The sequence below is a fragment of the Fundulus heteroclitus genome, chromosome 6 (assembly GCF_011125445.2).
Source record: "Fundulus heteroclitus isolate FHET01 chromosome 6, MU-UCD_Fhet_4.1, whole genome shotgun sequence".
Lineage (NCBI taxonomy): Eukaryota > Metazoa > Chordata > Actinopteri > Cyprinodontiformes > Fundulidae > Fundulus > Fundulus heteroclitus.
Window position 1 is genome coordinate 16,376,071 of NC_046366.1, and position 27,357 is coordinate 16,403,427.

Genomic DNA, 27,357 nt, shown 5'->3' on the forward strand with positions numbered 1-27,357 from the left:
GAAAATCACTAATGAAGCATTTAATGCTGTCAAAAGTTTGTCCAACCCCGCTTTACTAATAGACATATCTTAGATATTGAGCACTATGCAGGACGATGACCCAGACTGACCCTACCACCGTCCACAGTGAGGAGATTATGTAGAAGAAGGGTCAAAGGTGCTTCTCTGGCATGGCCTTTAAAATGCTGCAGGAGAAGACTGCTGGCTGTCCTGTTGACAGGTGGTTGTATAAGGTGTTAACGATAATTGTGGCACTGATGGGTTTTTAAAAAACACAAAAGTATTTTAAATGTGTTTTCTCCCACTGATTGAAAATACTCAGATTGAATGTTCATAGTTTCCAAAGCTGTTAGGAGTTGTAAAAGCGACAAAAGATCTATTTATTTTAATGCTTTTTACACTTAATTTCCAGAAGGTGCCAAAAAGAGCTGAGAAAAAAATGTTGAAAGGGAAGTTGAGAATGTGATGAAAATGACGCTGTAAGCTAAAGTGCTCTTAAACAGACTATTTTTACCAGCTTTTTTCAAACATCATGTTTATTTCAGATGATTTGATTATTTCACATTACATACCTAAAAGAAGCTGTTCCACTAAAACTAAAAGTTAATTATGATCAAAACATTAGCCATCTTTAAATCTGGACTCTTTTTTTATTACGCGTTCGCACAAACCACGGTTGTGCCCTGATGTGCTTTGATATTGCAACGTTTAAAACTTGTAAAAATCAAGTATGCACGCGTAGTGTAAATGTAAGACTAATGCTCTTAGTGGTCAGTGGAGAAAACCGCAGGCCAAGGACAAAATAAATTAGTCTAGACTTGAGAAAAGCTTTGTTGATTCTATCACCTATCATGTTTCCAAGTGCCAAGAACTGGAGTAACTAGTTTGATTAAGAAATCCAAAGAGAGCAGCGTACAGGAGAAGCCTGGCAGGCGTAGGACGCTAAAGCTTTGAAAGACCCTGGAAAGAGAACTAGGAAGACATATCCCAGAAAGACCATACAGAAGGAGTATTAAAAGCTAGAACAAACGACAGAGGGATTTCCTTTCTGACCGCAAATTAACAGAATGAAAGCTTCCAAAATAAAACTAGCATATCAGCAAAAGCTATGAAAAAAACAATTTTGCTCTGTTTAACGGGACTAAATACTTGAAATCTTAATGGGGGGTGAATAATTCTGTCCTTAATCTGTACGTTATCCGTTATAGAAGCTTTTCCTGCCTTTTCCCATAAAGCTTTGGACTTATTTCTGGCGCTGACTGCACACACATCTCAGAGTGGTTTCACCTTCTACAGAAATATTAAGTGTTGACTATGTCCACAATAAAAAAATGTTTCTGCTGTTGTGTTTACATGAGCTGCAGATCGGATATGTCAATAATAAAACAACTTCCACGTTATGCAATATACATATTACATCCTCCTGACAGTGTTTCATTCAGAGTACGACCTGAATCTGATTAATATGGTACTATTTCTGTCTATTGCATTTCTCTGTCCTGTTTGAAACGGTGTAAACTAAACTTTACTGAATCGTTTACTCCTGTTGTTATGAGATTAGGAAAGCAGTAACTGGCAACACCAGATTAATGCTGTTACTGGGTTTAACAAGACTTCAATAAGTCGGGGGGAAAAAAGCTTTGTACAGATCACTTTGTTGTAGATTGGCAGGTACTTTTTAACATGAAGTAATATGGGTTGCAGAATGTAAAAATTTAGTTTGGGAAAAAAAGTCACATTTCTGTTATTTACCGCACTTAGATTTTTTTTTTTTTTCATTTAAATGTTTACATTCTGTACCCCATAAAGCAATAAGCTACAGGCCCAACTGCATTTTTGTATCTTATAATAATGAACTATATTCACTTTTGGGGATCTTTGAGTAATTTCTACACCCTCAATTCGTGCGAAATAGACAATTCTTACCTTTTCTGAGTGTTTTGAATTGTTGTTCATGATTTGATGTTTTCTCTTGACAGCTTCCGTTGTAATTAAATATGTATGTGTATTCCTGAGTAAACTTGCAACACCCTCTGAAAAAAAAGTTGGTGGAAGAGTCCACTTAGGGCTGGTGGAAAATGTTGAAAATAAATCTGTCATGTATTGAATAAATATGTTATTCAAAACAGGTGATGTCACTAAATATTTGTAATGATACAGTAGTATAAATGTATCAACAAAAGGACACTGTTACTCTTAGCGTTTCAGCACATCCATTGGAAGTTTTTTGAATATGTTAGGAAAACATATTTCACTTTTAGAAAAACATTCAAAAGGATTTGATCCCTTCTAACAATATGTGATAACGTAATATCTAACATCTAATATAGCAACTATACACTTCAAAGGATAAGGGACAAACTGAGGTTTAATCTCTACTTTCAATCAGACGGTGCTACAGCTGTGTGGAGAAGGCTTAGTTTGGAAAGCCATTTGTAACAACAATCCAGAGTTACAGAGTCGCAGCAACTAAAAACTGTTATATTAGTCTCATATAGGCAGCGCTGAGTCCTCTGCACTCTCTCACCTCCTGTCATGAACCATAACCAGCGGGCATAACGGCTCTGCATTACTACGAGTTTTCCTCTGGTTTGTTTTTTTAAGGAATGATTAAAGCAAAGACAGTAAGAACTGCAATGTTCTCAGTAACGACCCTGGAGAGTTATCTAATATCTTGTGGTCACATCACAGCCCTGGGGCTAGTTTATTTAAGCGTCAGCATAAATACAGTCTTGTGTTGCAGATCTAAAATTCAGAAATCAATTCTTCTATACGTTGACGAGAGAGAGCAAAAAAGGTTGCCACGGTTTTCAAATAAGAGTAAATCAGAGGATGATTGCTTACCCAACATTTGCGTCTTCGTCTTAACCTTTATTGAGCACATATAATTACTAAAATAACTTGTTTTTGATTTGTGCGGCTCTTGCAGGGACATTGAGAGAGTGCTTGAAGAGGACAGTGAGAAGATGAGGCTGCTGCAGCAGTGCCAGCCCCACTTCTCCGATGAGCAGAGGAAGGAGCTGAGCGAGGTCCACCCCTGGATACAGAAGGGAGGGATACCCAAAGCCATAGACGTTGAGGTAGAGACAAACCTCCCTTTCATTTTCACACACACACACACACACACACACACACACTGCTTATACCTTCCATTTGTTATAACATTTTAGTTGCGGTCCTTTTCGAATAATAGTTATATTCACTTCCATGACCCAAACTGCAAAGGTTGAGTAAAAAAGACACGGTGTTTGGAGCAAAGGCTCCATCTTCATCATTTTAAGTTCATAAGGTGAGATGTGAAGATTTCTATGGAGAACTATCTGGTGAGGAGCAGGCAGTCAAGAGAAATGTCGCCTTAGAGAAGCAGCCAAACAAAAAAGGACTCCCTACTGGGAGAGATTTAAATGTGTCCTGCTGTAAGCCCAGGAGTGCTTGTAATTCACCACAGTAATTCATCACAGTGGCAAAATGACCAAAACTATAGTAAAAAAAAAAAAAAAAAAAAAAAAAAAGACCTGACTCTGACCAGCATCGTTGGTCTGATGTCATCCCCAGATTAGCCCGCGTTTTATTAGAGAGCCATGCAGTGGCCGTGTAAGACTCTCTAACAACTGAATACAATCCACAGGCATTAGCGGAAATCTTTAAAGAGGACCCATAAAAAGTAGGAATTGCAGGAAAAGAGTGCATTTTATTGCCTGATGAAACGTGTGCTCACACCAGCAGCTGTGGCCGCCTCGGGGCATCTGCAGTTGCAGCCTTTTACTTCAGCTTTTAGTTCTTACTTCTCTTTAATCAAGATTCCAAAGGTTTTGTATGCAAGGGGCTAAAACTTTAAACTCTTTGTCTACTTTCACATAGCTCAACCTGGGTGCATGATCAAAAGAGCTCACTACATCCTTTGTGGTGCCAATAAGCAGTCAAATATTAATTCTACATAAAACTGCTTAAACCCTTTTTTTAATCAATAAAAATAGCTCTACATGTCGAGGTACATTGTCATCCATATGTGGTGCTCACTTCCTGTTTTTTTTAAGGGCGGCATTTAGACAAAGCCATTTGTATTGTCAAAAAAAGTGATTTTAAACAAGCTTATCTGTTTTGAAAGACAATGGGGGGGGGGAAATCTAAACAGCATTTTCTATATTTAAAGGTTTTGTAGCTAAAATTTGCCCTTTTAATTTGAAATTCAAACCCCATTTGTGACTTCCAGGGATGCACGTGTTGTGACAACACTTCGGAGCAAGCAGCAACGGTCGGGACAGAGGATCAGCCAGACCTGGGACTGGGCGATACAGAGACAGGAGACGACTGCTGTCCAGAGAGGCGCAAAGGCGAATCTCTAACCTCTGCCACCATCTCCAGTCCCTCTGGTCCTCCTTCAAGCTGCGGCCCGCTGGCAGAAAAAGAAAATCAACGAGACTTTTAAGGAAACCGCCGCTCTGCTGTAAAGAGGAAGCCGCCTTGGATGAGCTCTTTATGCTGTGTATTGCAGTAAAATACGTACATTTGTAAAATGTGAATATCTGTGGCGAACATCAATTACTTTTTTTTTTATTTTTAGCTGCATTAGGCCGGGTCGCTTTGTTGCTTTTGGGATAAAGGCTGGGCTCTGTGAGTTTGTGTGTCTTGATAACTGGCCTTTAATAGCAGGTAACAGTCTGGCACCTTGCATAATTTTCACGCACTGATTTATAGGAGATGCGACACGCAAAAAAAAAGGGAAAGTCAAAGCGTGACGGCGGATGAAAAGCAAGCATCGACGTGTGGCGGAGGCCCGAGTACGAGGCAGTTCGTCAACTCAGTGTTTCGTGATGTTTTCTCAGTTACCGTACATCAGCATGGGACGAAAACAGGCGGAGGGACTTTTTAAGGGCAGATTACTTTAGTACTGCTGTCATTCCTGCACAGAAGGCACCAAATAAGCACACGTGCACTTTTTTTTTTGGAATCTAAGGAAAAAGTATTGGTACTCCTAAGTGGCTACAGTTGCTCAGTCATTTCTGGGACTGGGGGAAGTTGAAACTTAATCCCATACTGTTTTAAGCTATCCACCCTTTCAACCCTCACTTCCCCCCCCACATAAACATGCTCTGCACTTTTGCACTCACTGGAGTATCAAACCTTGCATAATGGCAAGCTAGTCAGAATACAGTTGAACTCTTTCATTATTTAGGAAGCTCCACCACCAGATGTAAAACCAGTTTGTTTTTATTATTTATCGTTCATCCAATACTCCGCATGTCATGACAGCTGGAAGCAAGCTGGGCCACAGTAGTCAGTTGAATGTAGTGGAGGAAAATGTGAAATATTTCCCTCTGAAATGCCAAAAAAACAGAAACCATATCCCACATAACGAAAGCGCGTGCAATATGTCAACATAAGACAACTCAGCATGTGCCGAAAGCCGCATTTACTCACCTGGAGATTGGGCTGTAGTGTTAAAAAAACATTTAAGTTAGTTTTTCTTTGGAGCCATGTGTTACCAAATTTAGCTTGATGTGGGCATATTTTAGTTATTTGTGTCTCATAAAATGCATCAATTCTTTTGGATGTGAAATTTTTATTTCTTTGCTGCCTGTCATTGAACGAGGTAATCTTTGTAACAGTCTTTGAGTACATATATGTATATATTTTACATATTTGGGTTTTTTAAAAGCATATAATGCATTTCTTAGAAAAACGAAAATTAAAAAAAAAAAAAAAAAACAGGACCAAGAAGAGTAATGCTGTCTGCTGATATGATTTTGAAATATTGTGTAATCTAAACATTTTCCCTCCATAAACAAGAAGAAATGTTGATGTGGTTGTTTACCATGAATACTGTTGGTAAAGTAGGAGATGACGCCAGCTCATTACCGTACTATCCAAAACCCCAAAAGGTTAATTTTCAGGGTGACAGTAAAAGTATAAAGAAGCGTTTAGAAACGTGAGGTGCCTTTGGTTTTTGATGCTGTCACTTTGCATAAATCTCTGCTATTTATCTGGAACTTTTCCTTAATGTCTGCCTGCTGTCCCTGCAGACATTTAAAGCACCTTTCTGTTGTATTGTGTCCTTACTTGTTCTTGGTTTAGTGAAAATAAATATTTTGCTGAAATAAAAAGGTTTAATTTTTCAAAGAAAAATGGCTTTGCTTGTTACTTACTGCAGTTTTATGTCCCTCCCTTGTTGCCTGATATCCGGGGCAAAAGGTTTTTACAGGTCAGTAAATATGAAATAGGTCTTTAAATAAACAGTTATGCATCTGATGAGTTAAATCAAACTAAAATGCACACATGAAATAGATGACTACAAACAAATATAATCATCTTAATGTTTCAGTAAATATATTAAGATAATTCACTGTGAAAATCTATTAGAAATTTAAATTCATTTGTTGGAAGAAAAAAAAAGGGCATATTGTTGCCTTTTATCTATTGTTGATTTTTGTCTTTCCTTTTCTGTGGAGCAAATCGATAACAGAGCAAAAGCTTTTTTATATGTAAATGATGCATAGAGACCCTGCAACCTTGCAATGGCCCATAACATACCAGTAAATTCCCCAGCGCTTGTCAATATATAGTCAAAGCCCAGATTTGACTCTATATTCCAAAAAAAGGTAAAAAACAAAGCAACTGGACTTGTTTTCCGTAGTTGAAGACGTTTCGCTTCCTCTCCCGGAAGCTTTCTCAATTCAAAAAGTCTGGAGTAATGATGAGTAACAAGCTTTATATGACTGAGAATCTTCACCAGCATTTGACTCTATAATTATATATATATATATATATATATATATATATATATATATATATATATATATATATATATATATATCGTTGGCATGCTGTGTGGCGACTTAGCGGTGGTTCAGGTTGGCCCTCAAACATTTTAGAACTGAAATAGGATTGGGGCAAACTTTCCCAAATATTATAAGAGACTGGAAGATGGCTCTGAGCCGGTCAGGTGTCCTAATTTTTTCCTCAGAAGACAAACTTGTTGATGTCTTTTATTTGAATGACGGTGTAATCAAATCACTTCCTTGTTCAGATGTGGCCTGAAATAAGAGCAGACATTTGTGAACATTTCTTTTGAAAGAATCACAGAGCTGTTTAACAATGTGTGCACATTTTCCACGTGAGTGCGAAACTAATACATAAATAAATGGGCTTTTTATTTCTCTAACTGTTTATTTGCTGGCTTGTGGCACTTTGGGGCTGTGACAGACAGGACCTGAGAGCATGGTCGTCCTCGGAGGATGAGCCTTTGATCGGTAACAAATCACACATGACCACTAGGGGGCATTGCAGCGCATAAATATGAAAGAGCGCTCCGGTGACGCTCAGCATTCACATTATAATGAGGGGAGAACATGCGTGGTGTTAAGGTTCTCCTGTCCTGACTTTCACTTTCCTGGAGGTGCAAACAGATCTCTGCTTGGCTGCGGGCTGCAGGGACCACTTTGCTGTCAAGTCCAGACAGATGTCTGAAATTATAGCGACCAGGGAGCAGAACCCGGCCTTTTTTATTTCAAGTATGCTTTTAGTAGCGGAACTAATTAAAATGTGCTGAGTGCTTACATTCAGGATCTGGTAATACTGTGCAATACTTACTCTGGTATTTATTTATTTTCTTTTAGTTGTTGCCTTTTTTCTAGCTGAAGCACGTCCTCTGTTGCTTTAGAACTAACTTCAGATTCGATTAGCTTGTTTTATTTTTACTTTTGTCATTACTATAAATTGTGTGTAGCTATCTTTGTCACACGGCCGAATTTCCCCACTCAATAATAGCGCTCACACCTTCCTTCCTCCCTCTATCTTTTAGGCTACAAATTTAGTTACAAGGCGCAAATCGCTCGCCTGCTGCTCTCATTTACATCTGAGCCGATCTGAAAATCCGCCCCCCCCCCTTTTTTTTTTTTGTTAAATAACAATGAAGTGAAACTGTTTTTGAACTACTTTTGATTTTGTTTTTAAATGATTGTGCATTTTGATGGGTTGTCAGATAAATGCAGCATGTTTTGTTTCTTCAAATCTTATTATCCCTTCACTCAAAAAAAGTAACTTGGTCTATTTTCTGCAAACGTTTTATTTCCAGTTAACACATACAAAAAGGTGTCAACATTTTTTTTATATTTACTAGGGGGGAAAAAATCTATTTAGCCAAATTTAACCCAAGTTCAGACATAGAAAAAACATGGTCCAATCAGCCTGCAGCACTTGGGGACTTTACTGTTTCAGCTTTTTATAAACATTCATAAGGAGGTGCTTTCACACATTTTAAACTCTAAAAAGATACTGCAGCTCCAAATTGAATTAATTACTTCAAATAATTGAATTAAGCTGATTCAACTGCCGTTTGTGAAACCATTGTGAATTAATTAATTTGGATACATTTAACTAAATTACTTGCCACCGATTGAAGCAGTTCATTTAAGTTGAAGCTGCAATCTTTTTTTTTTTTTTAAGAGTGTCACATCACATTCAGTGTATCACTCTGGGACTTCGTGTGAAATTCTCTACCAGCGTTTGTATGAATGCATTCTGTTTCATCGTTGTTTTCCCAGGGTACACTGGGATGTTCACTCTCGATGAGGCTTTACCTGGTTAAATAAAGGTAATACATTTTCACATCTAGTAACAAACATCTCTGTCCCTTCTTTGTTTACATCTAGCTCAAGCTCAGTTTGGCGACTGAAAATCCAGTTTCAGATTCTCAACTGGATCTGGCTTTGAACTTTGTGCTCTAACACTGATTAAACTTATTGCAATCGAAACCATTCACATGTAGCTCCTACCAAAAGATGAACCTTTGCCCCAGTATGAGGTTTATCGCAGCCTCTCGACAGGTTTCGCCCACAGCATGATGCTGCAACTACGTTTTAGGGTGGTGTGTGGCCAGACACGATGTTTTGCAAGCATATATATATATATATATATATATATATATATATATATATATATATATATATATGTATGTATATGGATTTTGGGCTAATATTACCAAAGCACTTTCCCCCACGTTTGCTGTTTCTCCTGCATGACCTGAACCAACTGGACTCCTTGTGGCTTTCCTTTTGCCGCTCTGTCATAAAGACCGGCTTTGTGGGTCTCTGCAGCTCCTCCAGAGTAACCATGGGATTCTTGCTTGCTTCTCTGGTTAAAGAGCTGGTATTTTTCAAGTTCTGCAATCCTTTTTTTACCATTCAAATGATATTGTTTCAAACCTGACCCTGCTTTAAACTTCCCTATAATGTTGTTACAGACCCGTCTGCGGTCTTCACAGGCCGTCGTGTTGCTGTTTCTTCACTACCGCTCACTGACAGCTGTATTTATACTGGACCCAAATTACACACAGGTAGACCTTATTTACTGATTAGGTGACTTGATTATATGTAAGGTTAGCAGGGTGAAAAGGGATGGACAAAAACGAATGCCTCCCTCTTCAGATTTTCAATTTGTTTAAAACGATTTTGAGAACCATGTGTCATCGATTTCCTTCCACTTTACAGTTATTCATTACTTTGTAGTGTTAGGACTGTGGATCGTGAAAGAGTTGACACTCTGAGGGAACATCGCAGGAACACGAGAGGAAACACGCGACCAAAGATGGATTTCGGAACGGCCTCAGAAGCGCTGCTTAATCTGAAATCTGAGGGGTCTGAGTCACACAGTCTGTCTCTTTCGCTGCGCTTAAGATGCAGGCATGAGATTAGAAACCTGAGCACCTTTGATTGTGAACAAAGTAAATAACTTGCTATCATCTGCACACCCAAATGCTCTGCAACGTTACTCTGTTCCAGTACATTACAGCCTAATCCAGATGATGACCTACTGATGACCTACTGCTTATGGAAAATTCCCACTCATGACCAGCCATGTATCCAGGTTATTTAAAATAAAAGACACAAAAAAAAAAGATGAGCTCTAATAAAGCTATAAAACCCATTTGTCAAGTTCTGAACGAGGCCTATAAAAGGAGCGATTACTCATTTCACACCTCACAAATGCCTACGACGTGCAAAGAGATCTTAGAGAGAGGGAGGGAGGGAGAGCGCACAGAAACTGCAGAGTAAAAGCTAAAATCTTTGTAACAGACGAGGGTGGGTGGCTAGTGGGATCCTTCTGTGTAAAATGTAGCTTTTTAGGAGCGCGAGAGGTGCATAAATAGAATTTCGACGGAACCTTTTGTTAAAAAAAAAAGTCGTTTATTAGAAGCGTTTGAACTTAGAAAAATAATCAGTCGAGGTAGCTTACTAATGCACTATAAATACAAAGTTCAGGTCTTCCCAAATGGGAAATAATTTATCTAACAAACGTATCTGCAAGGGAACAGCTAAATATTAACAAGGACATATTTACAAATGCATTCACCACCTTCACCTGGAGGTAGGACTAGATACACTTTTAAATGCACACCGATTTTATTATGTTTTGTTTCAATTGTCATTTTAAAATATTTGACAAAGAGCTTCTTGATGCCTTAGACAAAGTGGTTCCCAATTTTTTTTTTATCCAATGACTACAGTCACAAAATAATAATAATTTTAAAATAGTCAGTGAACAGGACAGGGACCTTGATTCCTCACGTTATTTAATTTTAATTAAAAAGCCCAAATTCTTACTAGAATTTTGGGTTAAAAAGATGCAGCGTGTTGGCACCATGCAGCAGACCCTGAGGACTTGGCTTCTCCTCTGCCCAAAAACAACTGAATGCAAATTTTAAAACGACTTGTATGGAACCTCCCTTTTGTTTTCCGCCTTTTGTCGTCCACAGTTTCAACAGAGATATCAATCGCGCTGCTCAGAAAGCCTCTAGCTCTTGGTTCCAGTTGACGGTTGCCTGCTTACAGAGGTTGAATCTGTTTGAAGAAACGTTCCGTGAAAATGTTACCGTCAATGTATTTTCGTTAGTTTTTGCACAAACATGTTTTATCGCAGCGAGTTTGTAAGGAAGTAAGGAAATCCTATGTGCAAAGCTAACAGGTTGTCAAACATGACCACTGTTTTAGCTTATTTATGGGTGACATGGACTGTTGTTAAGTTTGTTGCTGTTCTCAGCTAAACTTCACAGAATTGCATATCAAAAACATCCTTTTTGCCTCTTCACTGGAATCTTAAAATCATTTTCTACTAACCGGAGAAGTTTTTCTTTGGCGACAAGACCATAATACCATAGTAATATTGTCCATAGCAGTACAAGGTACTTTAAAGAACTTTGGAATTAATCATTTTAAGCTAAGTGCAAACACATTACCTGTTTTGCAGCAGATGGCAGTGAAACAGGAACAAAGGGCTTGTGGTTACCTCTGCTGTGTCCCACTGACCTCTGAAGCTTGACCATGGAAATGCCATTAAACCCAACATAACCATGTTCAGGGTCCAGAGGTAGAAAACCATTGGGGTTTGTTAATTGTGCTCAGTGAAGATTCTACGTAAGATTAGCAATACCTGGTAATAATGTTGCATTTCTCTTAATTTTGTGCTTTAAAACATGTTGCAACCTGTCCATTAAAGATTGCAATGCACTCTTGATTAGACACACAATGTCAAATAAAGCTTTTCCTTCCTCTGGCAATCAGTAAATGTAATCTCAGGGAAGTCATATTGGATCGTGAGGTCAAGGTTGGTAAACGTCTTCTGACTTTGGAGTTTCAGATTTCTTTTACGGTTTCCAAATTTGGAAATGTGAGCTTCTGAGTAAAAGTGAAGGACCTATATAAACCACATTCATTCATCCATAGGCGAAGCGTCAATGGTAGGGGAAGGTTTTTGTTTTAATGGCAAAACCCAGCAAGTGGGGGAAAAAAACAAGTCCTGTTTTATTTCTTATGTTAAAATGTCTATAAAGATGGTGGTACGGTGGAAACTTACTACGGTTTTAAGTTTAAAAATTTGAGAACCACTGTCTTAGACATTATAAGGTCATCTGTTCAGGGATGTTTTGTAGTGTATTGAGGCCTATCCATCAAATTCTTATGCAAGCTCCTTCAAAATGCTCTACCAAGGTCTCCACACCGGCTTGGAGAAAGTTAAGCCCGATGACGCCCGCTGGGTGTCTACCTCCTCCGTGGAGGAAGCTTGGCTTTGCTCCGAGTCTGTCTCATCCAGGTCGGAGCTGAGGTCGTTGGTAGCAGCCGGGGTGTACGTGCTCTCAGGGTGGGCCCGAGTGCTGGTGCAGGCCGGCTCGTTTGCATCAAGGCGCTCCTCATCATTAAGGGGCATGCGGTCCAGGAGGTGGTTCAGCAGCTCCGCCGCTATGGCGCTGTCTATTCCAGGGCAGCTGGACACAAACGTGTGCACGTCATGCATGCACTGGATGTAGCCCGCGGCGAAACGCTCCCTGGCCTCCCTGTTCAGAGCGTCCACCTCTGGGGAAAGACCAACAGCAGCCACGGCGTTATTTCATATTTTAAATGACACTACCACAACGGTCTCTGATCTGATTGGCAGATTCACATTTAAAACCATTCTGCCTTCAGGCGTGTGACATTACAAGTCCGTCAGTGTGTTGCAATATCTATAGATTATTGATGTTCTCTGAAAATCATCATCATCATCATCATCATCATCATCATCATCAGGGTTACTATCAGCAAGTCTGTTGTTTGTTCTCCAGTCCCTTCATTGGTGATCATCATCATCATCACTCTTCATCATGGTGTCAAAAACAGCTTTATTTTACCTAGCGAGGGTTTCAAGAAGCTCTGATGATAGACTAATCAACCCAGAAAAGCAATAAATATTGTCTATTTTTTTTGTTTTGTTTTTTTCATTACTGTTAGCAACAAAGCTGGGTTTCTCACTTATGTTTTAGGTCAATTTTTTTCTTAAATCAACTCAATAATCTGTTAGATGTTTTTCTACCACCTACGTACCAAAAATCAACTCGTTTGATTTGTGAGCACACGCTTGACTGGCCCATGTGGAAATCATCTTATTTTCAGGATTTAATACTTCAAAATCACAGCCAGCTAACCGTATATATGTTTGAAGGTAAAATATTTACTGTTGATGTTTTTAATCAGGAAAAATGTATTCAATTGGAACAAACTAAAGGACCAATGCAGTACATTTTTTGACCACAGTTTGTTAAATATTACATGACAATTTCTTAACAAAAAAATCAATAAATAAGAATAGCACAATGTGTGACTTCAAGTTACAGAATCTCCCATGTTTTGATTTGACTTAGATTTAGACAGACTTTGTTGACATTCAACTCTGCATTTGCTGTGTACATTTTAGTGAAATTTCATTGCAAGGCTTTAAGTAAAAACAAAGACATATAACATTAAATCAATTAAATGTTTCCCTTTATAGTCCCACAGTGGTGAAACGTGTCTCTGCATTTAACACATGTCTTAGGTAACAGTCTGCTGCCAACACCGAAACGCACACAGGCAGCAATCTGTGGTCAGGGTGTTGCTCAGGGACACAGAGTGACAGACTGAGTTTCGAACCGCCAACGTTTGGGGCCTATCCAAGATGCAAATGTCCTGCTCTGTAACCACTTCCACATAAATAGAGAGAAGCAAATTAGCTCAGAATTTCAGCTTTTAAAATGCTATAGCTACCTTACTGTGTTATTTAAAAGTTAATTTAATGTGCTAATATTGTTTTGACATACATTTATATAGTCATAAATTTATATATATATATATATATATATATATATATATATATATATATATATATATGTTTGACGCACATAGGCTCCGCACGGAAATGACACTGCTGCAGCATTTATGCTCCGTGCGGCAAATTGGCACTATTCTCCTAAACTCTAGAGGGCAGTATTGTGCTCCTATGCCAAGCATAATACACCCCACTACACGTAACGGTATAAAACAGTTGTTTCCAACATTTTAAAGCCTCTTCCTTTCCTCCAAGAGTGATGGCGATTTATCACCAGCACTTGTTAACAATTTGTTGATCACGGTGATCTTTATGGGCCGAATCATAAAGATGTCTATATTTACGGACCTCAACAAGGAGGAGCTCTTGCTCATCCGCACTGAACTGTCCACGTAGTTAGCAATTTTCCAAGTGCGGGGAGCGGCAACATTTGGCCGGGATGGCCAAAATTATGTAAAATTGCCTGCTTGGACCTCGCGGATGCGTCAAGGATAAAGATCTTTTTTGTCTCTCTTGTTGTGTCCCTGCTCTGTCTTCTGTAACCCCAGTCGGTCGAGGCAGATGACCATTTATACTAAGCCTGGTTCTGCCGGAGGTTTTCCTTCCCGTTAATGGGGAGTTTTTCTTCCCACTGTCGCTTCACGCTTGCTCAGTATGAGGGATTGCAGCAAAGCCATGTACAATGCAGACGACTCTCCCTGTAGCTCTACGCTTCTTCAGGAGTGAATGCTGCTTGTCAGGACTTTGATGAAATCAACTGGTTTCCTTATATAGGACATTTTGACCAATCTGTATAATCTGACCCAATCTGTATAATATGATTGAACTTGATTTTGTAAAGTGCCTTGAGATGACATGTTTCATGATTTGGCGCTATATAAATAAAATTGAATTGAATTGAATCTCATGACCCAATACTTGTTCATTTGCGACCCCAAATGGGGTCACAACCCACATGTTGAGAACCCCTGGGATAGTGGGAACATACTAAGAACTGCATTGTTGTTTTACTGTATGTATTTATTTCTTTATTTTTTTTTTTTTTTTTTTTTGATTATTTGTCTCTGCATGGGTCAAAGTTATTTGAAACTCTCCTGACTGGCAGCAGAGATTTACCTTGAGTTTGGTTCCGCAGGATGCTTTCTACGTGTTTCACCGCCACCTCCAGGACCTCAGCATTCTCCATCTTCGACTGTAACTGCGGTGGAGGGCACAATTAACACGAGCAGCAGCCGATGGCTGAGCCACATAAACTCAATCCGGACTCGCCTATTAAAAATAGAACTCACGTCGCGGTCTGCGATGAGAGCCCTGAGCTCCTGCAGGCTTTCATTAATGCGAGCTCTTCTTTTCCTCTCCACCAGAGGTTTCCTCATCTACAGGAAGAGAAAAAGGAGATAGGTTACGCTTAGTCATTTCTTGGCTCTGCTGCTGCTGCCAAAAAGTCTCCATACATCCTACCTTCCTGTCAGGTTTTATTCCTCCATCGCCTCCACCAGTGTTGCTGCGTATCGGAGCCATGGGGGCCGCTGGCTGTGATCCAGAGAGCCGTTAGAGCAGATAGGGGTCCCTCAGGGGGGGGACAGATGGCGCTGCGGTTGGTTGGCTCCCTCCCTCACAGACAAGGGGCTGTTTCTGCGGCTCCGAGGGGCCTCGCAGCGGCTCTATGCGTGACCTCGTTTACATATGAATGACTGAACTGGGTTGTAAGACAGCGAGGGCGCGCAGCGCTCGTACCCTTTATCAACAGGGGGTCCTGAACCACGGAGCCCATGTCAGAAAAAGAGCCCATCCCGCAAACTCTCTGCAGCTACTAATTTCACCTGAAAGAGTAAACACGCTTATTTTTTTTTTTTTAAATGCCTTGGATTCAGGCTATATTCATAGAAGGTCTGTTGCAAAATCCAACTTCATATTTTCCCTGTTTGTTGATTGATAAGCACCCATTAAAGCGGGTTTATGAGGGCCGGTTCTCACATTGGATCATTAGGTAGTTCGGGTCATTCATTCAATTAGCTTCCACATGAAAACCAGTTCTCTCCTGCTCAGTCAGAAGGAAGAAAATACTAATGTGAATGGAACAAAAAGACGGCAAAGTGCAAAGATTCTGAATCATTTCTCTTTCTCTCTCTCTGTCTCTCCACTCCCTCAATCCCAGTTTCAGTTTTGTTTTTGTAAAATAAAATTTAAACTAGAGCCTGGCAACTTTTTAAAATAGAATCAAAGAGACCCTTATAAAGGTGTTTAAATCGTTAATAGGACTACAGAGTAAATTAAAATATTTGTATTTGCAGAAAAATAATCTTGGATTGAAAAGGAAATTAGCCACATCTAACTTTTGGTTTTGGCAGATTCATTCAACACATCCCTTGTTAAGATATAATTGTTTCTAACAAAATCCCTGGTGGGACAATGCGAGCCCATGCTGTTAATACTTTGTTTAACCCCAAGTTACCAATAGAACTGTACTTATTCTTCTGGTATTTAACGCGTTTAGAGAAGAGAGGAATCTTTGTCCATCTGTCCACAATCTTTCTAAATCACGTCAGCTCACGCTTTCATGCTGTCTGTGTGACTCTGGGTCTGTCTGGGGAAACATTTCTGTGCCGATTTGGCCACATCTTTTTGGGTTATTATACCAATGAAGAACCCATCGTTGATCCATTTTCAGTTTACCAGTGGAGTTTTCTGGATACTCATTTAAGTTAATCTGGCATTTAAAGAATTCATGATGCCAAGTCGCATCATGCAAAAGCATTTTAAACAAACATTTTATCCCCGCTGGTCTCAGGCTGCAATGAGTGACCGTATGTTGTTATAATGTATTTTTTTAAATGTTCTTGTAAATGTTTTAATTGTATTTTACTGTGTAGCACTTAGCCTATAAATAAAGCGTACCTGCCTACTGGTGCTGATGATTACGTATGATTTGCTCCATTCGCCCCTCTGAAGTTGAAACTTGAAGTTGGAAAATCAGTTGGATCAGCAAAGCGATGTTTTCAGTGACCAGTCGAACTATTGTCAGCAATACAAGTCCAAAGCAATAAATGTAGCTGGCTCTGTACACAAGCAATGACAATTCAGAAAGACCAGCTGCATCACTCCTTCTCAGAAAAGAAGACCTTACTGTTGAACTTCTGCTTTTTTCTTCTCCTTTTTTATGTGAGTCTACCACATTTTTCACTTCTACTGTTTATTTATAGAATGCAAACACATATCATCTATACATGCTGAAGGGTCTGATTATTCAAAGATAAACTGCTTAGAAAACATTGCAAATTATTGCTAAGGATAAAATTAATATTGTTGAAAACAAATCAATTCTGGATCCTGCGCCTGGCTTAACCCCTTTGTGATGCAGAGCATCACATTTTGAAGAAAATCGCTGGATCAATGCCGACAGCTTACAGATTATCCCTGTTTTGGATTTTTGTGCTCTTGAATCGGGATTTTACGGAAGTGTAAACGTTTCTGTTTGGTTTCCTATTATCCAAACGAGGTCTGTCTCAGCTGTATGTCAGATGGTCACTGTTATGACACTGTGGCAAGCTGACCGAGATCATTGGCATGAGTAGCCAATTAGCAAGGGAGATATGTTTGCAGCACATGAATGGCTTGTAGTGATGTTCACTGTTCATGTGTGTCACAGATCATAGACTCCTCGCTGGCTGATGCCTTAATGAATAAAAGAAAAATTTTGTTGTAGTGTACCATTGTATCATTTTATCTAGCTTCTATTTTATTGGACCTCTTACTTGCAACTAAGCACATTTTTTCTTTGCTCTCACAAATGCTTTCATTTTTTTAAAGTCTGATTTTCTATTAAATTGCTCAGCCAGAGTAATGTATATCATTCTACACAGCGTACAGTTATGTTATCACTACCAGTAGTAGTAACCCATTGGTAACTTTATTGCAGTGTAGCTGCTGGCTGAGCCAATTTGAAACATCACAACATTTCCGGATGATAGTGTTCGGAACAGTGATGAGGGGAGGATATTCATCTTTAAATACATTTGCGGAATTCATTGCCATATTGGGATTTGGACCATAAAGTAAAAGCACGGTGCAGATAGATATGTGGGAATTATTTTTTAAAAATATACTCTTTTCGCTGTAAAGCGGGTCGAGGGGCCAATTTGTCAATTATTTTCACGCGACTCGGTAAACAAAAGGTATAATTTACACTACCGGTGCACAATTGACACTATTTAGGAACCTTTGACTTTAGCGTGAGCTTTTACTTTGAAACCAACGAGGAGGCTTTTCCCTCGGTCCCACACAGCGCTCGTACGTCAGAGAAGACGCTCTTCTGGCGTCACAGATTCCCGGGGGCGAGGCAGCACCGGCGCTATAAAGACCTGCTGGTGCTGAGGATGGAAGCGCGGTGCTGAACCAGAACCAGAACCAGACAGGGGGAGCATCCAAAATAATATTCATTACATTAAAAAAAAAATACACAGCTAAACCTAAACATGGTGAAGATCACCTTCCAGTCAGTTTCGGCGCAGAAGCCGGAGAAAGATCAGGATGTGGACAAGATCGTCATACCCCAGGCTCACGTGAGTTTGCGCACTTTATCTTTCTTTGTTCCATGTTGTGGCATTTCTCTTTTGGCTCTATTATTATATTGGTTTCACTGCATCTTGAATAGATTTTCACTGCATCTTCAATAGATCCTCCTTTTGCTCGAGCAGATTAATGCTGTCTAGTCATGCGTCCTCCGGTCGGTGATAGGATTTAATTCTAAACCTTTAATCTTTTAAAGTGGCTATATATAAAAACGCCTCCTGAGGTGCAGTGTGAACCCTCATCTACTTGTAAATGTTTTATGATGTAAGATTTCTGTCATCCGACTGAAAGTTGCAGCGATTGTTTTGTTGAGGTGACTGTGTGCAGCAGCATAATGAAAGGGGTCAGTGCATGCCGACGGCCGTCTGAGGATGTTGACATTACATCATCTCATTCGGCCAGCCTTGAGGACACTGCAGATAATAACCTCCTCTTCTGCATAGATGTGCATTAAAGATGGACGGCAGTCCTGCCTTCCATATACGATACTATACAAATATATTCAAATTATCGACTAAGTTGTACTTTTACCTCAAGGAAGTAAAGCCAGTAAAGAAAAAAAGGGGCAAAAACCCCAATAAATACTGATGCAATTACTGCAGCAGTCGTGTCATTCAGGGGGTGATGTTCAAATTCAGCCCTGTAGAAGGCGACATTGAGCACATGAGGATGAGAGGTGTAGTGATTCACCTTGTGTTAAGTGTCTTCTGGTTATAGTCTGAAGACAGCTGGATCCAAAACTTACTGGAAAATTACCAATTTAATTACAAAGTAAATTATGTGTTGACATTGAGCAGGAGTTAAATTGAAAATAATTCATGCATTCATAAAGAAAGACTTTAAAGAAGGGTTGAAGGTGGGAATGTGTCAATTCTACCCCTGCAAATTATTGATAGATAGATGTATAGATGTATAGATAGTGGTATAGATGTATAGATGTATAGATAGTGGTATAGATGTATAGATAGATAGATAGATAGATAGATAGATAGATAGATAGATAGATAGATAGATAGATAGATAGATAGATAGATAGATAGATAGATAGATAGATAGATAGATAGATAGATAGATAGATAGATAGATAGATAGATATTCCACATACGCTCCATCTTTTCTTAGCCTCTTGAATCCATCCCAGAAGTTGCATATTATTAGATATCTGGCAGTGGATAGTCTTTTTCGAATCCCTCACCCTCCCCTGGATCACACTGCACCCTGTAAAAACCACTCAATGACGTACCAGTCATCGCAGAAGACACCCCTTTTTTGTCTGTTTGGTTACGTCAGCTGATGGATGTCAGATGCAGAGTGGGTTTTGATTGGCCAAGACAGGAGGTGAGGCGTCAGAGCCAATACGTGTGGATCTATTAATACGCCCCCCCCCCACACACACACACACACCTCTGCTGAGGGACCCCTCTACTCTACGTAGCCGTCCTCTTTTTTTTTCACTCCCACTTGGTGAGCCGCAATTTAATTTCTGCAAATATGGAGCATGGAAGTAGGCCTCCAAGAATAGACCCAGACGGCCACGTGCCAGCATCTTCGTCAGAGGCTGGCACAAGCTGTTCTCCTCGCTTCCGCTCTCCATGGCAACAGTAGTATGGGAGAGGCAGAAGGTCGGCCGAGAGACCGTGGGCGGGCATCTGGCGTGCCTCACTCCGCTCCATCCTACGTCTACCAGATCCCCTCGCCTGACTAACACCTTCGCAACTGCCTCCTGTCAGAATTACCTCTTGTTACAATTCAGACTCTGTGAGGAACAGCATGGGTGTGTGTGCTGAGACGTCACCAGGGGTCCTATTGTAGCTCCATGCGAGAGCATGTCCTTCCTCCTCAGTTTGCATTTCTTTAACAAAGTAATGAAAGAGAACAGAAGCGCAGCCTTGTGTGAGCCCACTGAGCTTCTCTCTAACCCATCGGCTTTTCTTCTTCTTCCCTTACAGGGGCGTCTGGTTCCTCCTATGAAGCCCAGAAAGCCCTTCCCAGTGGGCTTGTGCTGCCTCGCAGTTGGCCTGGTCATTTTCACGCTGGGACTGGTGCTGCCTTCCATTTACATCTACCGCTACTACTTTATGTCCCAGGTCAGTTGACTTAAGAAAAACAAAATAAAAAATCTGAGCTCAAAGCTTACCTGCCGGTCCATGTCATTGAAGATAAAACGTGCTTACCCAGCTCTGTTTCATCCCCTTTTTAGCAGATGCCAGAGGACAGCCTGTTCCACTGTCGAGTCATCTATGAGGACTCCGTGTACGCTCCAATGAGAGGACGCCAAGAACTGGAGGAAAACGTGGGCATCTACCTTGACGAGAATTATGAACAGATAAGCGTCCCCGTACCTCACTTTGGGGGCAGCGACCCGGCCGACATCGTCCATGACTTCCAGAGGGTACGCTCTAAAAAACACATCTCTTGTTCTCTTGTCTAGATTTCCTGTAGTTGATTGTTTTAGTCTAAACTGTTTTTTTTTCTCTTTCGCTTCATCCCAGGGCCTCACAGCCTATCACGACATTGCCTTGGACAAATGCTACATCACCGAGCTAAACACGACCGCCGTGATGCCTCCGCGCAGCCTGTGGGAGCTGCTTGTTAACGTCAAGGTGAGCACCGCGGTAGATTGTACCCGCTGCCAAAGACGAGCGAAGACATTGTGTTCCCCCCCTTTTGACTGACGGCTTCATCTCTTTGTCTCAGAGGGGGACGTACCTTCCCCAGACTTACATCGTCCAGGAGGAGATGGTGGTGACTGGCCGGTTGAGGAACATGAGACAGCTGGGGCCCTTCATCCACAGGCTCTGCTTCGGCAAAGAGACGTACCGCCTCAGACGCCGCAACCAGCGCCAACGTGAGTGAGAGTTTGCGATAAATTATGCGCCGCACGTGCCCGGGGTCACTTCCGCTTAGTTATCGCCCAACCATAACGCCAGGCAATGTGAGAATGGGAGCATGCGATATGCTTGGGATGGGGGAGGGGGACGGAGGGGGGTCACTGGGATCCATCTGCATCAGAGTTATTCGGAGAGTTCAGATTGGCAGCGTGGGCGCGCCGGAGAGTGACCGGTGCCCGAACCAAATAGGGTCTTCCTTGTGAGGATTTCAGACAGTGTTCAATCTGCTTCTGTCGCAGACGTTTGTGTGTTCGAGTGTGGGAACTTCCTCCTGCTGCGTGAGTCACTCGTAGTGCAGTGGACACATCCACACATTTGCGGAGGAGGTAGTGATGCACATGAAAGATAACTCTGGCGTTGTGTCCCTCGGCTTGGTGTGAGATCTTTTAGAAATGATGCGGCAAACTTCCCCCCTGGGTACATATAAGGACGAGACTGGTGCTGATTGAAACCGGACAGCAGAGGCATGCCAGCGGCAGTAGTAATACGAGGAGTTTCAGTACTGAGCTGATTTCTCTAAACGCGTCTTTTGTTTCTCTCTGTCTCTCTCTCCCTTTGTCTCTTCCAGGTATCGAGAGGCGCGAGACGAAGAAGTGTCACAAAATCCGTCACTTTGAGAACACGTTTGTGGTCGAGACCGTCATCTGCGACCGATTCTAAAATCTGAGGCGGAAATCACAGCCATCCGACACTGAAGCCAATTTCAAACCATACCTCTTGAATTTCTTATGCGTTTAAAGCTGCACTTTAAGAGCAAAATGTCGTCCTTTAGTTTCAGTTTCCGAGTTTTTGTCGCATTTTTGCTCTTTTTATTGTCCACGTCCTACTTTTTCATTCGGGTTGTGTTCCGTGACATGTTTGGATTTATCTGTAGCTCGTCTTGTAGAGCAGGAGACCAGACTTGTTCTTGTACTTTCTTGTCAATATTTGTTTCCTGGTCACATTTTGTATTCTATCTAAAGAGAAAAAACATACCTCATGTAGTTAAGATATTAATTTTGCTTGTTGTCATAACTGAATTGTGTGTATATAACTGATTGTTCCTAAGCAATATACATATATATATATATATATATACTGTAAATTAATTTTCTTCTTAATACCACAGTGTTACATGCATAGATTTTTATCAAAACCTGTTTTGGGAGAGATCATTGATTTATGGTTCACTCTTTTTTCCTTTGGTATCACATTTTCGTACTCCTTGGGTTATAAATGGCTTTAGACTGTAATCAGTAGCAGTGCTGTAGTGGGACAAAGGGAACCAAAGTCTGCAGTCAGTGATGCTACACATAGTTGTAAGGGATATAATATTTATATTGAAGAGTGCTTTATTGTTTAGATCACTTACTGTAGATGATATCAAAGGCAAAAACCTACTTTGTTTTGCTCTTCCTCCTCCTCCTCCTCACTCAGATTTAGCTGTTTGTCTTTCGCTCTCGCCTCTTCTCAGTCCTTTCTAAGTTCCGCTCTCTGCAGCGTTGACACGTCCTATCGTCAATATCCCTTTGGGGTGTGTTTATGATGTATATGTGCTCATATTTCACTGTTTTTTGACACTTTATCTTACTGTACAGTCTCAATTCTCTTGTAAGATCTCGCTGCTTTAAAAATAAACTATCAAACTTTCTTTGTCTTCTGGAGTTTCTCACTCTCGTCGATTCATGGTTTCTCCTGGAGGGCATAGGTTAAAAGTGCCCTCAGCCATTATTGGCAACCCTGTTGAGGATGTGTGTAACGACGTGAGAAGAAATTGTTATGGAAACTTTCACTGTATCCCTTTTCACCGTTTAACCCAGTTGTCTTCATGGCCTAAGTGAAGGCTTAGGGACATGGCTTTCTCACTTTCTCAGACTGAAAAACAAATAATTTTCCGGGCACAATCGGAAACCTTCAAAGACAGTTAAAAAAGAAAAGAAAAAAGGATAAGCAATGTAATGTCCAGTTGGAAGGATCTTGATGTAGTGCATTAGTTTAAAAACTTTTTTCATCTTAAATGTGACATATATCCCACACAAAACAACTGAAAAATGAACAAATCTGCTTGTGAGAATTTAAACGGAATAAAAAAAAGCCTCAATAACCGGCCCGCCGAACAATTTAGTCCAGCCCGGTGGCTAAATGCATTATCATTATTCAAAAAAAAATTTCTAGTGTCCTGTCTGGCAATGTGGCAATAAGAATTGTTGTCTTAATGCCAAATAAGAGCTCATGAGATTTGACTTTCACAAGTGGAGCAGTACTGCTTTTGCCATAGTGCTCCGCTTGATTTATGAATGTGAATAGTTTTATTATGATTCATGCGGGGAATATCTCAAATGATATGGACACTACAATGGGAAAGTAGGAGAGGAAAGGAAGAAGAAGAAAAAAAGAAAAGGTGAAAGAAAGAGGAGATAAAAGGAAGAGAATGATAAAACAATTATTGAAAAAAAACATGTACTTCGTTTAATTGAAAATCTGCAGTTCCTATATTGTCCTGTGTTTTAATCAGCAGATGGTAGCACTGAGCTTCAGATGATGTTAAATCATTTCTTAATTTTTATCTGTTTGATGTATTTTGTCATGCATTACAGTGTTTTTAAGTTCCAAAAAATGTGAATAAATGTGTTTCAACATTGTACAATCGCTGTAATCAGTTCTTATGCATAATGCACTTAAGTAAAGTAGTTTAACTGAGTAAAAGTATTGTGGAAATTGCACATACTTTTCTTAAAAACGCTGAGGTTATTCATAATATATTGTGTATAAGTGAAATTCATTTAATATAAAAATCAACAACAAGTCCACATTTATTAGTTCTATTTAATCTTGCAATGAGTTTACTCTAGTGGCCCTCTTGAGATCAGATTAAGCTGTATGCGGCCCCTAAACCAAAATGAGTTTGACACCCCTGCTCTAACTAGTGCCTTGTTGAAGCATGTTTTGATACAGTTTCTGCATGCAGAGCTCATGTTCAGACTTATAATAGATACAGATAATCTGATTAAATCATCTGGATTTTTGACATTTGCATCTTTTAGCGAATGCTTTACAGAGAGGCATCAAAAGCCCTTTCTGTACAAATCAGTCAGGAGAACAGTTCAGAAACTTCCTAGGCAGTAACATACACAGCGTGGCACAGAGAAGACAACTGAAAAAAATATTACAGAAAGTATGGAGCAGTAGCAATATTCCAAAACCTGTGCGTTTCTGCAAAACTGATGAGACGACGAGACTGAAACCGGTCAGAGAGGCTGCCAACAGGCTTGGCAGAAACACCGAAGCAGCTGCACAAAGTTTCGCCAAGTGCGGGTTGTGTTTTGGTTTCAGCTCAGTTGAGTTTGTTTATACAGCATCATGTCTCAACAAATATTGTCTAAAGGCACCTTACCAAAAAACAAATAAATAGGTAAATTCATTGTCATCCAGACACGTTCAAAGCCAATTATATACGGTCTAATTTGATCCGAGTTGTCGAGCAATGCAGTCTGGTTCAGTTTATTTTTTTCTAATTGGTTAGAAAGTTTCCAATCTAAGGAAACCCGGCCGATTGCATGGGGTCACTGAGTTTCAACGATTGCTTCTCTGGATCGAGCATGTAGCAACAGACAATTGCATGGTATCATTAACCTCTGACCTCAGTTCCAGATGTTCTTTATATAGGTAACAGGTTTTCTTCCAAAGACCATATCCAGGCCTTGTTACATCTGTTGTGGGCAAATGTGTTAGGCCACTGAAAGACTACAACCACAGAATAATAATGCTGAAAATGAAATCAAAGATGCCTTAATAAAGGACGAGTTTAAGGTCGTCACACTTAAACAATAAATGTTTAGGCGCCTTTTTTAAATTATTATATTTTCCCCTTAATAGGTTTCTGTGCTTTTCTGTTGACTTGTTTTGAATATACTTTGTGTCACAGTTATAATGGCAAAGGTTTTGAAGTGATTTTCAATGTTGCTTTTACAGAAAAAAAGAAGAAAATGCTAGATTTTATGAAACCAGGCTTGTGTAAATTTTGGAAATCCACTATAGAGTAGCGGTTTTTGCATGAGTGGTCACACACAAGACAAAATTGAGAACCTTCTTTGTATTCTTCTTTGTACCCAAGGGAGAATGTAAAAAGATTAAACAGAGTATCTGATATATATATATATATATATATATATATATATATATATATATATATATATATATATATACATATATATATATATATATCAATCGTGGCATGCTGTGTGGCAGCTTGAATTGTTGGGCACCCATTTCCCATTTACTGGAAGGCAAATACACAACAGGAAGTTGGGTCGGGGCACCAATGACAGAGAACTGTTTTTGTTTTTGCCAAGTTTTCACTAAGTGAGTTTCAGTGGGTAGCGTTCTCTTGCAATCTGAAGCTTGTGATCCTGGTTCCAGCTTCCCCATGCCATATGTTGATGTGTTTGCTTTACCCCATGTTGCATAATGATCTGCGTATCAGTGTATGAATGTGTAAATGTGATTAGGTGAATGTGGCTCTAATGTAGAGCGGTGTTGTTATAACTAGAAAAGTGCTATATGGAGTCAGTTCATTTACCATTTTACCATTCATGCCACACCCTCGTGTTGAGACGCTGTAGGCAGTGAATCATAAGGCCCTTATCAAAGAAATGCCTCTGTAACACTCTGCAAGAATGAATTATAATGTTTGGCTAGATGTATTTTGGTATATATATATATATATATATATATATATATATATATATATATATATATATATATATATATATATATGTGTGTGTGTGTGTGTGTGTGTGTGTGTGTGTGTGTGTGTGTGTGTGTGTAAGAGTTCGGAATACAGTATATTATTAAAAACTTAACATGCCAAAAGATAACGTGATGATGTCTACAGGATTAATTACATTTACGCAACACATTGAGTCACCAATCTTTTACACAAGTAGATTTTTTAAATTTAGGAGTGGGCCATTTTTGAACAGCATATTTTAACTGGATTTAGTAAAGACATATGGGGGTGCTATGGGTGGGAATATAACTGTAGGATGCTGTTTTTAGTGACCCCGAGACAGGAGTTATTGCTTCATTTCTTTTGTTCAGCTTTTAAAATTACTTTTATCATGCCACCACTGCCAGAGACAGATGAGCGCAGGTCCTCATGCAACCTTTCCTGCCACCGTTCTAGCTAATTTTACATGACTTCTCTGAATATCGATATTGGTTAAGCCATCATAGTCTATCCATTTCCTGACTCTTACAGATGAAAACAGATCTGCCCTATTTGAATAACACATTATTTTGTCTTTCCCATTTGGAGAAATGCTAAAAATGAAGGACCTCTGTGCCTCATACTTAAAATTTACTTTAAAAAAAAAAAGTAAATTGATAGAAAAAATACCTCAGTTAGACTAATTTCTCCTCCACTGAATACATGTTCCCAAATTAAAGGTATGTGAAGCATATTTGTTTGTTTTCATTTCTTCTCATCATTACATCTCGAGGGCACCGTGCGATCATTCTAGAAAGGAGCCAGCAGAGCATAACCCTTTGTTTTCCTGTGTGGTCCCCATCACAGTGGTATACATTTGTCATGTGGGTTACCTGGTTTGCTACTTGAAGTTTTTAATAACTTCGCCTAGTTTCTACCAGGGGCGTTATATTGCAAACACATCAAATTTCAGTTTTCAGAAAAAGATACCTTCATATAAAGCCCGACTGCGTCTCCACTGAGTACATATAAACTTTGAATTTTTATGTTTATTTTGGGTTTTAACTTAGCTGTCTGTTTTAAATGTTTAGCTTTCTGAATAACATCTGAGAAATGTATTCTACTGTTTTTTTTGTTGTTGTTTTAAAAATAAGACCCATAAACATGATAACACTGACTATAAGATGTCCCATACTATATAACCAGTATTAAATATCATCATCACAATTGTGAGTTTTTGTCATATGTGTTTGCACCTGCTCACCGTGTCATATACATGAAACCACAGAAAAGAAATCTTTGACCTTTTAACATTTCTTTTTTATTTTGCTGTATAAACATATTCTTAGTTAGTCTCTAATTAAATTCCTCTGTTCCTAAACTATAATCTAATAACAACATTGTAAGTCATATAAAATTAGCAGGCATCTTAACCTACATCACTGTAAAAACGTACAGTTATGTTTGCGCTGACGTATAAATGAAAAGTTTATTTTAGAGGTTTATGAAAATGGTGCCACAACCCGTCTGGTGGTTCACACGGTGAGAGTGACTCGCATCAAAAATGACTTTGTAACTACTTAATTTAGAAAA

At 39.7% G+C, this 27,357-nt stretch overlaps 3 protein-coding genes across 7 annotated transcripts in view; 2 read left to right on the plus strand and 1 right to left on the minus strand.

The window, feature by feature from the left end:
- per2 (period circadian clock 2) overlaps positions 1-6,126 on the plus strand; it is a 33,117-nt gene extending 26,991 nt beyond the window's left edge. For all 4 annotated transcript variants that reach the window (XM_036138184.1, XM_036138185.1, XM_036138183.1 and 1 more), the window contains 2 exons: positions 2,930-3,080; positions 4,214-6,126. In XM_036138184.1, coding sequence (XP_035994077.1) covers positions 2,930-3,080; positions 4,214-4,429 — 367 coding nt within the window. In that variant the 3' untranslated portion in view covers positions 4,430-6,126. The remainder of the gene's footprint in view (positions 1-2,929; positions 3,081-4,213) is intronic.
- Positions 6,127-9,179: 3,053 nt separating this feature from the next.
- LOC105916674 (transcription cofactor HES-6) lies at positions 9,180-15,287 on the minus strand. Its single transcript, XM_012851255.3, has 4 exons — positions 15,076-15,287; positions 14,904-14,990; positions 14,731-14,812; positions 9,180-12,347 (listed from the first exon to the last, which is right to left on the minus strand). The coding sequence occupies exons 1-4, from the start codon at positions 15,133-15,135 to the stop codon at positions 11,977-11,979; spliced, it is 600 nt and encodes a 199-aa protein (XP_012706709.2). The 5' UTR covers positions 15,136-15,287; the 3' UTR covers positions 9,180-11,976.
- Positions 15,288-17,922: 2,635 nt separating this feature from the next.
- Positions 17,923-22,706, plus strand: LOC105916681 (integral membrane protein 2C). Of its 2 annotated transcripts, none has more exons than XM_036138186.1 (6): positions 17,923-18,176; positions 20,136-20,273; positions 20,390-20,578; positions 20,679-20,789; positions 20,884-21,034; positions 21,646-22,706. In XM_036138186.1, the coding sequence occupies exons 1-6, from the start codon at positions 18,090-18,092 to the stop codon at positions 21,735-21,737; spliced, it is 768 nt and encodes a 255-aa protein (XP_035994079.1). In that variant the 5' UTR covers positions 17,923-18,089; the 3' UTR covers positions 21,738-22,706. The 2 variants fall into 2 exon arrangements, with proteins under 2 accessions (XP_035994079.1, XP_012706718.1); XM_012851264.3 differs by having other exon boundaries at positions 17,924-18,176; positions 20,387-20,578.
- The last annotated feature ends 4,651 nt before the right edge of the window (positions 22,707-27,357 follow it).